General features: G+C 41.6%; 2 protein-coding genes across 3 annotated transcripts; both read right to left on the bottom strand.

The window, feature by feature from the left end:
* Window positions 1-2,975: 2,975 nt before the first annotated feature.
* LOC109786818 (protein NRT1/ PTR FAMILY 8.2-like) lies at window positions 2,976-4,799 on the bottom strand. The gene has a single exon (XM_020345372.2). The coding sequence runs from the start codon at window positions 4,719-4,721 to the stop codon at window positions 2,976-2,978; it is 1,746 nt and encodes a 581-aa protein (XP_020200961.2). The 5' UTR covers window positions 4,722-4,799.
* A 3,776-nt stretch (window positions 4,800-8,575) lies between these two features.
* LOC109786820 (alanine--tRNA ligase) lies at window positions 8,576-17,685 on the bottom strand. Of its 2 annotated transcripts, none has more exons than XM_020345374.4 (22): window positions 17,106-17,685; window positions 16,798-16,938; window positions 16,499-16,645; window positions 16,249-16,401; window positions 15,978-16,113; window positions 15,128-15,224; window positions 14,770-14,890; window positions 13,965-14,033; window positions 13,201-13,251; window positions 12,973-13,068; window positions 12,568-12,666; window positions 12,193-12,315; window positions 11,121-11,270; window positions 10,956-11,027; window positions 10,802-10,877; window positions 10,580-10,722; window positions 10,375-10,483; window positions 10,111-10,298; window positions 9,792-9,881; window positions 9,483-9,668; window positions 9,129-9,302; window positions 8,576-9,000 (listed from the first exon to the last, which is right to left on the bottom strand). In XM_020345374.4, exons 1-22 carry the CDS (start codon window positions 17,640-17,642, stop codon window positions 8,929-8,931), a joined length of 3,030 nt encoding a protein of 1,009 aa, XP_020200963.1. In that variant the 5' UTR covers window positions 17,643-17,685; the 3' UTR covers window positions 8,576-8,928. The 2 variants fall into 2 exon arrangements, with proteins under 2 accessions (XP_020200963.1, XP_073353385.1); XM_073497284.1 differs by having other exon boundaries at window positions 16,207-16,401; window positions 17,106-17,665.
* Window positions 17,686-17,904: the final 219 nt, after the last annotated feature.

The following is a 17,904-nucleotide window of genomic DNA, read 5'->3' on the forward strand; positions in this document are numbered from 1 at the left end:
TGAGACACTTGTTCTCTACTCCCATGCCTAACCGTTTGTCGATAGAGAAAGGAATTTTGCATTATGTGCAACAGGAAGGAGATGCAACATTCGATATAGCAAGATACTTCTGAAAAAAGTAACCAGAATTCATACATACTCATAGCGGGAAGTTAAGGAAACTTCGGCTAAGATCTTCCATGGCCAGAGCCCAAAATGTGAACGATGCATATTTTTTTCACTTGTGTTTTTTTATTTGGATTCATTTTTTTAATACTACCTCCAATCCAAAATAGGTGTCCCACTTTTGATAGTTCAAAATTGCGACACTTATTATGGATCGGAGGGAGTATCTTTTTCCTTCTTCCTTTTTTCTATTTTTTTTCTCTTTCAATTCTTTTTTTATTATTCTTTTAGTGGAAATACATAACATATTCCCAAAATTACACGAACATAATGTCTAACGCGTTTGAAACTATTCTTGAATATATGAACTTTTTCTAATGCATAATTAGTTACTTTTATATATACGGATAATTATGAGATAAATATTTGTATTCAAATATATGTACGTTTCCATGTAGCAAAGTTTACATTAATATATAAATTATCCATTATAAATATTTATATTATATATATAATTATCAATTATTAAGTTGATTTTAGAATGAACAAGCAATATTAAATATAGAATAGTTTGGTAAAAAAATATACCAATACGAATTAACGGATCATTGCCACTTGCCAGCCCATTCTGAATGCCTTCAAGCACAGCCCCCATATACACAACTTAAAGGCTGTATAAAAGAGCTCCCAAAAGTAACATATAAGATTTGCCTAAAAAAGTAAAATCTAAGATGATGCAGTACAACAATGATGTATCCAGTCCAATGGCATGGGGTAGTCTAGCAGTGTAACTATGCGCATGAATATATTTTAGTTTTTTTTCAATGCTATGCTATATACACTATGTGAAAAATTTGCAGATTTGATTTTATGGGTTGATTCCCTGTATTATATTGGCTCAATATTCCCTCTGGTGGAGCCATCTCATTCCATCCTAGTTGTTAGACTGCACCATCACTAAAATCTAGATATGTTCCATTATATTCTACTAGATTTCTTTGTTGGGAGTTATATTCTACTATGTTCCACCAACAAAACACACCATTACATTTAATCTTGATACTATTGTGTGCCATAAAATTTTAAAAACTATTTGTTAGATTGATAACTCTACCAGGTTCTGTAGATACTTAAATACGAAGTGACTTGCTCGTTTGAATGAGCAATTCTCAATCATTTTTCATACATGTCTAAAAAAATGTTCATGACATTACAAAAGATTATTCATATAGGCGCAAACGGTAATAATGTTAGAGCATAGAGAAAATAATTTTTGCATGGATCTCAACATCGAATCGATGCTACAAGTTGTTGATTGAGATTTAACTAATTTCAGTCTACTAATAATTAGTCAACCAACCTAAATATTTCTTAGACAAATGAAACACATGAATGCACCACATCACATTGCAAGGACTAAATTGAATTGTACTATAATATTAATGTTTGTTTCCATTTAGAGTAAAATCCAATGTAACACAAGTTTACACCTCCAACTCAATTAGATATAAAATTTATACAATTTCATTTAGCCCGTGAAAATGTATTTGTAATGTTAAAACATGGTAAGATTACATATTTAATGCAACTATTTATATCTAAGATAATATTAAAGATAGTACATTAAAGGTTGTGGTAGAATAAGACATACACTTAGGAACCGGATAAAGTATGTCAAAGTATAAATGTTCAATATAAATAAATGCAATCAGCAGGTGTTTAACTAGCGAGCTGTCAATTAAATTACAAGTTCCCCAGCAAACAAAGAATATTAATTCAAGATTCCGTAATCGTGATCAAATTAGTCAGAAGACCGCAAGATGTATTGAAAGATGCTTAACTAGATCAGTAAAATTTGATTTGATTGGAATAGATATGCTTAACTAGATCATAGTGTAGATCATAGTGTAAATGTTAATTTGTTTGTTGAAATATCAAATCTAATCATTCAGCATTATAACCCACCTCTGTCCATCACATAGAGTATCTGCCATTTGAATAGCTAGCCATTTAAATTTAAACTTAAAAAACCTGGCTCTAGCTTGTTCGTGGCAATTTCATGTAACATGTATCTAACAATCCAATGCCATATATGAGAGAAGAGAAAAACAAATAAATCTCATGTAATCTAGCTTGTTCGTGACAAATTTAACAGTCAACTATTTTAGAGTTCATCCTTGGTGCATTGCTAATGTGTTTGTTACTTAATTTTTAGGTTAATAAAATGTCCAGTGGGCACATATAAATGCTTTTTTACCTACTGTCTTGTATATATGTTTGAAAATGATTGCTGCTAGCTGTTAATTTTACCTAATGCCCCAGATCAGAAAACATGCATGCTGATCACGACTACTATAATTAAGCAAGATATGCATGCATCCTATATATGTCAGGATGTTTAGCTGTTTACAATGGTTTAGTGATGAATCTAATTATAGTAAAGTAATGCACCCCTTCCAATTAGAAACAGTCTGAAAAAACGAGTCATGTGAAAAAACAGAACACCAGGTGTGATACCTCCTAGATAACACTACTTGATATATCAGATGAGATCAGATTCCCCACTAATTAACTGCTGGTACTAGCTAGAATTTTGCACTCAAAAGCAAAAGCTACAATTTCAAGATAAAATCATCTCAAACTTAACTTGTTTCACCCCTAAAACATGCATATAATATACTCCCTTCTGTTCCTAAATATAAGTATTTGTAGTGATTTCACTATGAGCCACATACGGGTGTATATAGATGCATTTAGAGTGTAGATTCACTCATTTTGCTTCGTATGTGGTCCATAGTAGAACCTCCCCAAAGACTTATATTTAGGAACGGAGGAAGTATATGGGGAAGGAATTAACACTAGTACAAATTCTAATTGGTGTCGTCGATGGCAACGACTGAAGCTGCTGCAGGAGGTGCTGTGGCCTTGTACTTGTACCACTTTGCTATCCAGAGGTAGACGATGAAGTTGAGGGCGCTGAGCACGGCCAGCACCCAGTAGAAGTAGTCGAGGTGCCCCCGGTTGAGGTTGTCATCCGGGATCCACCCGAGGCCGCCGTTCCTCGTCGAGATGGCCGTCACGATCACCACCAGCAGCGTGCTCAGGTAGTTGCCCAGCGCGTTGGACGTGAGCGACAGCGCCGACCCCATGCTCCTCATGGCGTCCGGCGACTGGTCGTAGAAGAACTCGATCTGCCCCACGAACGTGAACACCTCCGCCGCCCCCACGATGAAGTACTGCGGCACCTGCCAGAAGATGGACATGGGCAGGTACTCCTTGGAGTCCAGCATGCCGTGTGTGGCGGCGACGTGGAGCCTGACAACTTCCAGCACCCCGGCGGCCACCATGGAGAAGATGGATATCACCAGGCCGATGCCCATGCGCTGGAGCTGCGTGAAGCCGCGCGGGTGGCCCGTGATCCGGCGCGCGGCGGGCACGATGAGCCGGTCGTAGGCCAGCGCCCAGACGATGACGGCGATGGTGTCGAAGATGGAGAGCGAGGCGGCGGGGATCTTGAAGGAGGCGCCCATGCGCGGGTCGAGGGTGTTGCCCTGGAGCACGAACATGGTGCTCATCTGGCTGTACACCGCCGACATGACGATGCCGCTCGCCCACACCGGCAGCAGCCGCACCATGCTCTTGAGCTCCTCCACCTGCGTCACCGTGCACAGCCTCCACGGGCCCTCGTCCTCTTCTTCAGCGCCGCCGGGCGTCGTCACCACGGCGGCCTTGTCCAGGCACCTCAGCTGCTCCGTGTGCTCCAGCCTCCTGCTGCCCTCGATGGCGGCCTTGCCGTCCGGCGACGCCACCTCGTGCAGCAGGGAGGGGTCGGCGGGGAGAGGAACGTGCGACTTCCTGCAGGCGGCGACCACGACCTGCAGCATCCTGGTGAGCGGGCTGCCCCCGGGCTTCTGGTACCTGTAGAGCCTGCTCCCCATGAGGAAGCTGACGACGGCGACGGCCATGGCGGCGGCGGGGATGCCGAATCCCCAGCCCCAGCCGACGTTCATCTGGACCCAGACGAGCACCGAGGAGGCGACGAGGGCGCCGACGTTGATGGACATGTAGAACCAGTTGAAGAAGGAGCTCTTGCTGCGCATCTCGCGCGGGTCGGCGTCGTCGAACTGGTCGGCGCCGAAGGAGGAGACGCAGGGCTTGATGCCGCCGGTGCCGACGGCGATGAGGTAGAGCGCGGTGAAGAAGGCGGCGGTCTGGCCGGCGGCGGGCTTGCAGCCGGCGCAGTCGGGCGGGCGGAGGCCGGGCACGGTGGCGGTGAGGGTGAGGAGGGCGAGGCCGGCGATGTAGAGGGACATGAAGGCGGCGATGGTGCGGAAGCGGCCGAGGTAGGCGTCGGCGATGAAGGCGCCGAGGAGGGGCATGACGTAGCAGGTGCCGGACCAGTTGTTGACGTTGGTGGCGGCGGCGGCGTTGCCCTGGTGGAGGCGGTCGATCATGTAGTTGACCAGATTGGAGCTCATGCCGTAGTAGGCGAGGCGCTCGCAGCACTCGTTGGCCAGGATGAAGGGGCACGCCCTCCAACCCCCCGTCTTGCCCCTCACCGCCGGCTCGCCGGAGAGATTCACGGTGCCATCCATCGTCGTCGCACCCGCCGCCATCTTGCCGGCCGGGGGATCCAATAATGCGAGCTTTTGTTTTGTTGTTGAGGGATATACTGTACGTGGTAGATAGATAGATATAGGGTAAGTCGCAGCAGGTTATTCCAAGATCCACACGTATCGGAGTCTGAATTTGATTCTGCACGTATCCAACGTCAACTCCTCTTGGGCCCGAGCCTCCACGACAAGCGTGTATTACCTGGCCATGCAAAAAAAACACACATGTATTATGTGAAAAAAGGCTTGTGTCCTGCTCAGAAAGTCGAGACGACGACGGCTTCTTGAAGATGGAATAAGGTTCTCCCCGCCTAGCCCCGTTTCGATGGTCCGTATAGCATCGTTGGAGGGCGTGTGGAGGTGTGTTTCCGACGGATCTCGCGAGATTCGGTCGGTGGTTGTCTTTGATGGATCATCCGTTATTTGTTCATCCTTGTTCTTGTGTCTTCGGTTGGATCCTAATTCTGATATAAACTTCTCTTCATCGGTGGTGGTTGCTTTTCTGTTGTGTTGGTCCTATGTGACCTTAGCACAACGACTTCCCAACTGTCCATTACGACAAGTTGTGCCCGGCTATACTGAGGGAGGGGCGATGACGATGGCGCATCTTTGGCTTGCTTCAGTGATTGTAGTCGTCTCTAGATGGTCTACGAATATTGATGTAATTGTTTATTATTTCTGGTGTTCGTTATACTGTCATGATTGAAGATGAATAGATTAAAAGTTTTTCGAAAAAAGAAATGTCATGCATCGGCAGCAACTTATGCATGACGGTGGCGGCGGATCAACTGGTGACACGCAACGAATTCGTATGTGGAGGGGTGCTAGCTGGAGGAAGGCGCTTGTTTAGGTGAGTTTTAATCGCCGAATTATAATTACGGATAGTAATAATTACATGACAATGATACTATTTGGATAGTAATAATTACAGGACAACTATAATTGGATAGTAATAATTACCACAATAATTATATATAGTATTGTGGGTGCTAAACACGTTTTGGCCCTAAACATTCACCAAGGTCACTAATAACTGTAGCAAAATTTCGTGCGTGCAGTTTTGCTTCCATGGGAAGCAAACTTTATTTCCAATGCTATTCAAATTTGCTTCCATCGCAACTAAGATTTGCATCAATTCATAAGGAAATTATTTCCAAATAGTTTCTTTTCAACACGTCAAACCGCGCTTCCATATCGACTGTAGATTTTGATTCCATGGTTAATGGAATTTGCTTGAATGTATACACAAAAATTTATGTAGGGATATACATCCGTAAAACATTGGGACGTTGGCAGCATGAAATTAAATTTGAATGGTTGAAGCAGAATGCACTAACATTGTTCTTTTTTACACAGTATAGACGCAAGTGCTCATACATATGCGTATACACTCACTCCTACGCACACACGCACACCCTACCCCTATGAGCACCTCTGAGAGACTGGGCCGGCATATCATCTTGAGATTTACAAAGTCACCGTAGGCGCCTCGTCGTCGATGGGAACGTCTCCTCCCACTGAAAGCATAAATTATTACAGTGTGTTAGAAGCTTTTTTTCTGTGGGAAAGAAGCTTTATTCAACTGTCTACGAAGCACAATGCACTAAATCTTAGAGCATGTTTAGTTGTAACAAAAACTTCAGCCAAGTTGGATACAAAATGAATAAACAGTCGTAATGTATTCCATGTGCGACAATGGCGAGCCCATGGGGTGAGGTTGCTAGAGCATGTCGATGAGGCAACTTAAATTAATTTGCTTCTAACCTAACATAAATATATTTCCGTGATTCATCCATTCAAACAACATATTTGCCAATAGTACAATGCTTCCTAAGTTCGCATTGTATGTTTCCTAAATACTCTTCCCTTTATTAGCCTTTGGTTAACTTCACTGTGAGATACATCCAAGTACTTGCATGCTTCTTAGTGCTTGCACTGATCGCCTTCATATATACCTGTCTTGCCGACACCTATCTACCCTGAAGCCAGCACCCTCCTTCTTGAAGAATATATCAGTTAGGCATGATGTGTAAGTATCCAAGGTAGGAAGCAACAGTTGGTACTACATGTACGGCGAGTTGGCTGATGTGCACGAGGTGCGCCCGTATCGTCACGAGTGCGTCTGAAGAGGCTGCACGAACCCAACATGTTTACTTTCAGGGGTTCAATTTCACCGACACTTTCAGGGGAACATAACACGTTTACTTTTAGGGCATCAGTAACGATTTCAATTTATTACTCCCTCTGTTCCTAAATATAAGTCTTTTTAGATATTCCAATATGGATTACATACGGAGCAAAATGAGTGAATCTACACTTTAAACTATGTCTATATACATCCGTATGTAATCTATATTGAAATCTCTAGAAAGACATACATTTAGGAACGGAGGGAGTATGTGATAATGTTGGATTGCAACACTTTGTGTATCAGGGATATGTGACGTAGTATCATCGGTTGACGCTTGATGACGCTTGAGTTTCTTAGTACTCTATGGCACAACGTTGGGTTAAACCCAGGTTGAGAAGATGAACGGACCACCTTCCGTCTCATGGACCAATACTTCAACATCATTCTCACAGCGTGGTGCAACTACTTTGGTTTTGACAACAACGATGAGCACATCCTCTATGTCTCTTACTACCTCAAACCGCATTCAACTGATTCATTTGGTCAAATGAGTTACCAAGGCTACAGGTTTGGGGTAAGTTGCATCGAGTGTCCTGCTATTTGATATTTCTATTATGTTATCACTAACTCGTTGCATGCACTAGGAGTAGTTTTAAAGGTCAATGAAGAGAATATGCTTATTCTTGGGAAGGCCGTGAACCCCGTCCCCTACTCGCCCAACGAAGGGGCAATTCTTCTGTTCCACCTTGCACACCAAGCAAATTGCGCACAAGGAGACATTGCGTGTGATGGAGTGATCACCATGTTAGCCAACTCCCTTGGCTTGAACTTCACCACCCTTCCCCCCATTGTTCATAACACCCTTGTCAATATTGTTCTTACTAGTGTTGGAATGGCAATGGTTCGCCGTGGTCGTCATTATATTCAAATTCCTGGAGTGGGACACTTGTTCTCTACTCCCATGCCTAACCGTTTGTCGATAGAGAAAGGAATTTTGCATTATTTGCAACAGGAAGGAGATGCAACATTCAAACAAGTTGACGAAGATTAACTAGCGACTGATGAGAAGGACGAACAATCCCAAGAAGATGCACAAGAGAAAGTGCCCTACACCACGTACGCCGACATCCAAAACCTCGAGGGCTCCATCAACAATTTACACTAAAGTAAGCACTAAATAGGATATAGCAAGATACTTCTGAAAAAGGTATCCTGAATTCCTACATACTGATAGCAGGAAGTTAAGGAAACTTCGGCTAAGATCTTCCATTGCCAGAGCCGAATATGTGAACGATGCATTTTTTTTTCCACTTGTGTTTTTTATTCGGATTCTTTTTTTTTAATACTACCTCCGATCTAAAATAAGTGTCGCACATTTGATAGTTCAAAATTGCGACATTGGCCAGATTTTTTTAGGAAACTAAATTTTGCTTGAAGGAAACTAATAACTGTGGCGTTTGCTGGAGATTACCAGATATCCGACATTGGCCAGTTAGCTCTTCCAAATTTTATTTTACTTTTTTGAGATTCCAAATTTTATTTCTGATGCTATTTCAAATTTGCTTCCATCGCAACTAAATTTCAAATTAATCTGTCCACCCATCCAAATTCTGTCCTGAAGAATAAGCCAATAGATAGAAAAAATCTAATCAATCTCATCTTGGGTGGTGAGCCCAAACCTTCCACACAAACCTTGGCATGTCGGACTTGATCAGGCCCACAAATCGGCAGTGAATGCCATCATAGCCAATGTTTATTAAGAATCGGAAAGCAGTTACAAAATGGCCAGGCCACCAGGTTACACACAGAGCAGCAAAGGCTACGAGAATAGCCTCAGAAGCACCCTAAACAACAACAACAAACACATCTAGGCGCGAGGGCCGCCAAATGCCTAGAGAACTCCAGCAGGGTCCTGAGATGCTTCGGAGCCGATTTCATGGCGCTCAACCACCATAGGTATGCTGCTGTCGTCGCTGCCAGTGCCAGGGATGGGGAATGCCACGTCCACCCTGGTTCCGAACAAGACACTTTTAACATACAGTATATATGAGGAGACCAGGGCCAGTCTCGACAAATCAATCAGCCCAGCTTCATTGATGCTATCTGGGTAGCAAGCTCCATGGCCTCCTTGACCCGGGAACCATCACTTCCCTGCATTAAAATATGAGATTGCATTGCAGGATTATTCACAGATTGTATTAGCTAGTAACCATAATTACTACTAGTACTAGACTTTGACCAAAGTTTAGATGCCTAAACAATGAATGATGCCTCCTCACCTGGCCCTGGGCAAGACCATTCTTGCCGCCGCCTCCTTTCCCCTTGAGTGGTGCGATTGAAGGCGTAAGCCAATCCAACACCTTGAACCCATTGGGTGCGTCCGGAGGTACACCCGCATAAATGACAGCCTTGTTTGATGCCTCGTCTGTGCTGAATACCATTATCGGCAGACCCTGGTGGCACCAGCACATCCAAATATTTGATTGACAAAAGGAATACAACAAATTTAATGTTGTAATCATTCATAAAATAAATAAATAAAATTGTTGGAGCAAGTTGGAAATTATGTTGAATCTATAGCTATTTTTAGATGATGGGAATGCTACTAGACAGAAACGGATTCGAGTACCGACCTTGAAACGGTCCATGGCTTTCACAACTGCTTCCCGGACAGCAGTGGTATCAAGACCCACATCGGCATGAATAACACAGAAGGGTTTTCCTTCAGAAACAGCAGCTTCTGCGGCATCTATGGCAGTCTTGACAGCCTTTTGGATATTTTCTTTGCCCATTTTCTTCTTCGCCTCCCTAAGTTGATCCTGATATATGCAACACCTATAATCAGCTTTCTTCATTTTAACTACCAATACTAGAATACCAAATATATCTTAAATATTCTCTCTTTGACAAGATGTGATAAATGAACTGAAGCAATTACAGACCTCCAACTTTGAGACATTGCCTTTTAGATCAGCTTTTCTTGCAGCTGGGATAGCAGCTGCATCCAGTGTATTCTTGATGGACCCAATTTTCTGATCAAGAAATGTCATTCTTAGATACAATCTAATATAAAGCAGATCAGCAGAAAATGGGTATAAAGTACAACTGACATCGTCTATTCATATAAAGGTTAAGGACATCATATTTCTAAGAAAACAAACAAAAAACACAATAACTTCTAATAATATCCAATCTAGCAGAGTATCGCAACCATATAGCTCACACTAAGAGACATAAGCACAAATGGGGAAAGCCTAGTACCTTTTCTAATGTCGCTCCGTCCAGTTTAGATGCTTCATTGATATCAGTCTCGATAGATGATGCCAACTTCATAGCCTGTGAGGCGCACTCAGCAGTAACGGCTGTTATCCTCCGAACACCTTTTGCGATACCCTCTTCAGATATGAGGGCAAATGCTGTAGCATCTCTAGTGTTCGAAATGTGTGTACCTGATATACATAATCTTTAGATGGCATAAACACACAAATGTAGAATTACATAGTAGAACAGAGTAGTAAAATATACCTCCACACAGCTCAGTTGATATGGATAACCACTCTTTGCTTTCAGGGTTTGCAAGCACATCTTCCACTTTGCGGCCAATCGATACAACTCTTACAGGATCAGGGTAGATCTACGAAGTCCATATGTAAAATGAATTACACAAAACAACAGGGCAGGCAAACGAGATATGACAACATGGTATGTCAAGCTGGGTAAGAGAACGCACTTCACCAAACACAGCTCGCAGACCATTTATGCGCTTTGCGTCAGCTAATTTTATTTCTTGTGCAGATACCTCCAGCTCATCCTCTATTTGCTTCTTCACTATATCCTCGATTTTTCTCAAATCTTCAGGCTGAACAGGTTTCCCTGTTATGTACTAACAGTTGAGTTGACAAGCCGAGGAAAAGCAAAAGGTGGATGCAATATAAAAAGAATCACGGCATACCATGGGAGAAATCAAATCTCAGCTTCTCTGGAAGAACAATGGAACCTTTCTGGTCAATATGGTCACCAAGTACTTCCTACACTTGCAACAGTGAAACCATCATGAATACAAAAAAAGGCATGCACTGTAAAATCTGAGAGGCTTGAAAACATACCCTTAGAGCAAAGTTCAGCATATGGGTACATGTGTGGTTTGGAGCAATGAGAGTACGCCGTGTGTAATCAACCTACCAAGAGTAACAGAAGTATCTCAATATAATCTAGCAAATTTAACAGGTTAACTGATCGGTATAAAGAAATTAATCAGTAAAGAATGTTACTTTGCATTTCACTTCATCGCCAACAGACAATGCCTTGGAGTCAGGCCCTTCCAGAAATGAACCAATGTGCAGGACATAGCCAGCAAACACTTGGACATTGTTCACAGTAAAAGATCCAGATGGCCCCTCTATACTCCCAGTGTCATAGATCTAATCCAGAAATATCATATGGCATGTCAAAAGAGATTCATACAATGCACGACGCAACTCTCGAACATGCATGAGAGCTCCGTATCGTTCACTAAAAAGAGGAAAAGTTCATATATACAACCCCAAACCCCACACGGGATAGAGGTTACATGCACGCATTTGAAGTAGAACAAGAAACGACCATAGCAGCACGGTGATTTCAAATAAACGAGAAAACATCCATGGTTGTTGAACGCAAATTGCAATGTTTGTTATACAATGTACGGGTATTAACCTGTCAGATTTTGATTGAAAATTTGAAGCCAATGTATTGTATGGGCAACTTTGAAGCCCTCAACACTATTTTCCTCAGAGTGAGACTGGATACAACCGTAATGTGGTGTTTGAAATGGTGTAATGACAAAAACATTACTTCAACCATTTATTTAAGAGTGCTGTAGATTACTAGGATGACATAAAAGAAACAACAAAGAATACCAATCAGGTTTCAACCAACGGGAGGTATCACTCCAGGGTGCACTAAATCCTTTTTTTTTGTTCTGGTTAGAACCAAAGAATAACTTTCAAACAGAGATTATGTGTCACTTTACAAATGAACCAACCAAAATAATTATGTTAAAATTAACAAAATTATTGTCATGTGGGGCCATTGCTACAAAAGGACACCCCATTAGACATCAGCTCAATAGTTACTATAGAAAATATCTAACTCACAAACTAAGGTAACAATCAAGCTGATGTCAGATAAGGTTTCTTCCTGTAGTAATGGCCCCACATGACAATTACATTAAAAAAATTGAATGTCATGCTTATTCAGTAGGTGAGCTGACAATTCATTGCATGATTGCAACTCAAGAGGTGATTGCACTTGACATTTTCATTCAACTACACCAACATGACACTGTTGAAAGTGAAGTTGTACCTGACCACCCTGTTCTGCATAGAAGCTTGTGCTTTCCAAAACAAGACCAAAATCTTCATCACCAGATGCAGAGGCTATGAACTCTGAGCCAGTATAGATAGCTTTCACCACACTGCTATGTACCTGCAAAATGTTTTTAGGTACATCAGCCATAATCAATATACAAGTGTTTAACCACAAGGCAAAATATGAACAGTGCAAGAACAATCAAAGCTAGTAGCCAGGTAAATTCAGAACTTGAAGGTGATTCGAAGAGGGGGATCGCTTTGTAAATTTTTGGGCCAAAGTAGAATGAAATTCTACAAAATCCCAAACAGGCACTGAATATTGGAAGGAACTGTGCTTAATAGCCAAACCATAAATAAATAATCTAACCTCGTGTTGGAATTTCGGGCTATCATTTGTGCTGGCAAGCCCCTGATTGCGCAGCTGCGATGTAGCATTAGCATCCAGGACAATAGATTTGCCGCCAGCCTGCAAGAAAAACATATATAACAAAATCAGAAATAAGTATGATATATAAACCATAACAGACAAAAGTTGCCCAATCAATTGAGTATCAGTGGCATATAAGAGATGCTCAGTTTAGTTAATTACAACATTATTAAACAAAAAAGAGCAGGAATATTACTTGGATATCATAAAAGACCACAAGTGAAGAATTAGGTTATACTCCCTCCGTCCCATAATATAAGAACGTTTTTAACACTAGTGTAGTGCCAAAAACGTTCTTATATTTTGGGACAGAGGGAGTACTATTTAAGAAGGAATAAATACAACCTTGTAGCGAGCATTCCTAGCCTTTTGCCTTGCTTCTTCCATAGAAACATTAAAACCCTCCATGTCAACAGATAGCCCAAAGTCAACTGCCATGACCTATGAGATAGGAAACAACGACGATACCAAGAAAAACAGACAATAAAAGCTTTAACAACAGCGTAAGCATGAAAATATAGCACTGTCAAATTAATTTGATAAGATTTACTGATGAAAACATGAAGAACAAACCTCAGTCAAATCAATTGGATAGCCATAGGTGTCCCACAGAACAAATGCATCCTGAAAGTACAAATAACTGTTGCAAACTTGCAATACATGAAAGATAGCAATATAAACTTGAAAACTTCAGCAGGATGTAACAGAACATTGATAAACATAACCGAAGTATGATCTAAGAGACATGTTTCTATGCAGTCAACTCAATTCTTAAAATAAGGACAAGGAAAAGAATTATTCCACATTACTGATCAAGTTTACCAAACAGTCAAATTCCTTAGTTTTTGACATGTTTCTCGAATACGAAGGAACGAATAGAAATTAGAATGACACGATAGAGAATATGATCAAGTTAACCGGATAGTGCCTCCTACACAAAATTTGAAACAACATCCAAGAATAACTACCGACATATCCGACAGACATCCAAGTTCTGGTTCCTAATGTCATTTTAAGGGGTTCGGAAAGGCTAGAGATATTCAGATTAATCTTCACTTAATGAAAATGGATGACAATGCTATCTAGCAAGGATAAGAACCTATTCCAACTATTTTAATATGAAATGTATGCATCTTATTAATCAGGATACCTTGTCTCTAACTTCATAATTTATATCATCTCCTAACTATTTTCACTTGTCAATGGACATCAACATGAGATAACACAACACATGCTCAGACAACAAATAAACTAAAGTCTGCTTAGGTGCAAACATCTTCTAGTGAAAACAACATAAATCAAGTAATACGGTGGTAATTCAAAACCAAAGCACTTGCCTGGCCACTAAGTACTGCCCCACCATTCTCCTTGACAGCATCTGCAGCTTTCTTAAATCTCTCATATCCCTGAAAATTACACCAACAGCACAATCAGTTAACCACCTGAACCGCCACAAGAACGGACAATACATATTATGACGGTTCTAAGAAAAGAACGGTCAACTAAACTTCAACTGTAAGCTTTCTTAGTCTCTGTTGCTATAATGAAACACAATAGCAAGGCACCTAGGAAAATTCAAAAAAAAAAGCAAGGCAAAGCAAGGCACCTAGTAGGAACCAACCTTAAAATATAAGCATGATAAACAGAATCATGCCCATGTGGAAACCAAATAAATTGGATTACTAATGGTCATTTCATTGAAAAGATGAGAACAATTTATCATGTATGCTAATTATTGTGATTGAACTAAGCTGATGTAAACCAAGATTGAAACTATCACCCTGGATGTGTTCCTTAATGTGTTGCCTCAAAACAAGACACTACCTGGTTACTCAGCACAACACGTTAACATATTATATATATAAAGCCTTTAGCAGTATCGCACGAGCAAAACAGCGGTGCAGAATATACAAGGTATAAACTGGCCCAGAGCCTCCGGCAACAACAGAAATTTAGGTTATCTGATAACAAACTAGCTAAATTACTTTGAGACTAACACATGTTTACAAGGATAAAACACTGCCTAAGAGTGTGCAAACACTCGGATTTGATTGCAATGAGCCAATGAAATTACTTCAACAAACATCACTTGGGCCAAATTGATGTCACTGATATGCAAATACTCCTGGCAACCAATATTACCTTCGCTAGAGTGTTCTCAAAGCTTGCCTCTTCTTCTTTAATTATACCTTTAATCTTCTTTTCATTGTCCTTCAGCTCAGGAAACACATCACCCATCACTCGGACAAAAACATCTACAAGGCTGTACAAGAAAGATACAAAATAATGGCATATCAAATACCAGATTCAAGAACATAGTTTAAATTAGCTAGAATCCTGTGTGGCATAGTTTTCTTTTCTTGTTGTCATATGAAATCTCTACAGTCATCCTCATAAGCCTTACATTGCATGTTTAGCATCCCGAGTAAACAAAAGGCTATCCAAGTATACCATTAACGAAAAAGTACAGAATACAACGGATGCAGGTTACAGTTCTTACGAGCTAAAAAATCCTTGCTTTGCCATCAATTTTTGATGACCAAAGTGAACAGCACGTCTAAGTATACGCCTTAGAACATACTCTCTTCCCTCATTTCCTACAGCAAAACTCCTATTAGAACAAAGAAACATCATTGTATAACACAAAACAAAGCCCTGAAACATTGTAAAAATACTGCTAAACAACATTCCTCGGTAGGGGCCCATCTGAAATCTAAAAGAAATAGTTCGCAATGAACTAAACCCACAAAAATTTAGCATCTATGACTTCATATTTACAGGAAGGGCATTAATGCATTTCTTCTAAAACAGGAAATGCAACTCAGGTCTCCAAACTAGTGATTTAGACACATGGATGCCTAAACTAAAATTAATCAGTCAGGTTCAAAACAACTAGCCTCCGTAGAGTGACTAATCATTTTGGCTGACAATGGGCCGTACAGTGATCTATCTTTTTTCATTCAAATTCTTCAAAATTGGAAATGTCAAACAATTGGTGACTTTATTATGTCCATAAACTTCATTTTATTCCAGTGCCACATCCATATCTTGAATAAAAATGATCTTACATATGTAACAGAAAATTTGGGAGCATGATAAATTTCAAATGAACTTATATTTGAGGAACCAAAATAACACAAGCGCACAAGCTTATTATGCTCACTTGTGGACATATATGAGATAGAGCTACTTAAACATCCTATTGTGTAGGATGTAATGCAGCAAGCAACTTAACAAGGCATTTAGATGTATTGTTATTATTATCCATCTGTTTACACAACTAAATAATACTTATATGGATCGCAATCGTTTTAGATAATGTGTCCCCAACCAAAACAATATGAGCTCACCAGGTTGAGAACCATCAGCAATAGCAAAAGAAAGGGTTCTTATGTGATCTGCAACAACCCTATATGCCATATCAACTTTCCCAACATCATCGGATCCTACTTTACCAGAGTATGGTTGAATTCCAGCGCCTGCCAGCTGCATTCATAATGCATAACGAATTGACAATGAATATCATTTACTTTAGGCAACAATTTATTGCTTCAGCAAAATACTCTAGTCACAACTCACAAGCACAAAAGAAGCTGCAAGTGCGCATCTGGGAAAAAATACCTTGTGGATGGCATCAAACAATGGCATGAATACATCTGTGTCGTAATTGCTCATTTTATTCTGAAGGATAGACGTTAAACGCTCAAAGCCCATTCCGGTGTCAACGTGTTTTGCTGGCAAGGATCTCAAAGTAGCGTCTGATTCCCTGTTGAACTGGGTATTAAAATAGCCAAATGTCAGTGCATAGTAGAAGGGATAAAAAGCAAATAGGAGTGTTGCACGCACAAAACAGAGTAACTGGCATGTTAACCTGAATAAACACGAGATTCCATATCTCAATACATGTAGGGTCATCATTATTCACTAGTGAAGCTGCGTCACGGTTGCCAATACGATCAAAATGAATCTCTGTGCATGGTCCACAAGGACCTGTGTCGCCCATCTCCCAAAAGTTATCCTGCTCAAAGAATGCATTGTTGTAATACTCTTCTTGTTTAATAGCTAGGGACATTCAGACAGCAGTATACGCCCAACAGAAACGAAGATACAACATAATAATGTGCAAAACAGCCAGGAGCTGGACCAAGAAAGCAAGCATATCTAGAATACCTTGCAACCGAAAGGCAGAACTCTTTCATTCGGTAGATACTTGAGCCATATGTCTTTCGACTCGGTATCAGGAGCGAGACCAGCCTTGTCATCGCCACCAAAGTATGTTGCATAAATCCTATCAGTGGGCAATTTGTAGACCTGCACATACATACATACATACATACATACATACATACATACATACATATGAAATAGCAATTCCTATCAGTCTTTCATCATTCTTCTTATTTCTGCTTGTGAAATAGCAATTTGATTGATTGATTGATTGGTTGATTGATAGCAAGAGGCAAGAGTAGGTAGGTAACCTGTGTGAGTAATTGCCATGCGTATGCGATGGCCCCGTCCTTGAAGTAGTCCCCGAAGGACCAGTTGCCGAGCATCTCGAAGAAGGTGTGGTGGTAGGTGTCCTTGCCGACGTCGTCGAGGTCGTTGTGCTTGCCGCCGGCGCGGATGCACTTCTGGGTGTTGCAGGCGCGGCGCAGGCGGCCGAGCGGCGAGTCCGGGGCGGCCGTGCCCAGGAAGACCGGCTTGAACTGGTTCATCCCGGCGTTGGCGAAGAGGAGCGTGGGGTCGTCCACGGGCACCACGGGGCTCGACGGCCATGGCGTGTGCGCCTTGGACTCGAAGAAGCCGATGAACTCCTCCCGGACCCGGGCGGACGGCCAGTCCGGCGGCGCCTCCATCGGAGGGCCGGCGGCCGTGGATGCTCGTCGGAAGGAGGAGAGGTGGGCGGCGGCGGCGGCGGCGGGCAGAACCCTATCCCTGATGCTTGGCTTGGGCTTGGGCTTGGGCTTGGTGGCGAGGAGGAGCAGGCGGCGCGCTGTGAGGGCCAACTGCAACATACAGATACTTTCTGTTAATGCACAAGGAAAGAGAGAAAATATGAGAGGCAGGGAGCGAGTGCCAAGTTTGTGTTTTAAAAAAATAAAAAAAAACATATTTAATAAAAGTTAAAACAATAGAAAATAATTCTGTGGAAACTTTTTTTGCGATAAAATTTCTACTCTATTCATCAACTGCCAAGGTAGTACAAAGAACAACGGGTCGTCTAATTCCCCGAAAAAGATTAATTGAAATCCACTAATAGTCCTCCGCATATGGACT

The sequence above is a fragment of the Aegilops tauschii genome, chromosome 4 (assembly GCF_002575655.3).
Source record: "Aegilops tauschii subsp. strangulata cultivar AL8/78 chromosome 4, Aet v6.0, whole genome shotgun sequence".
In the NCBI taxonomy this organism is placed as follows: domain Eukaryota; kingdom Viridiplantae; phylum Streptophyta; class Magnoliopsida; order Poales; family Poaceae; genus Aegilops; species Aegilops tauschii.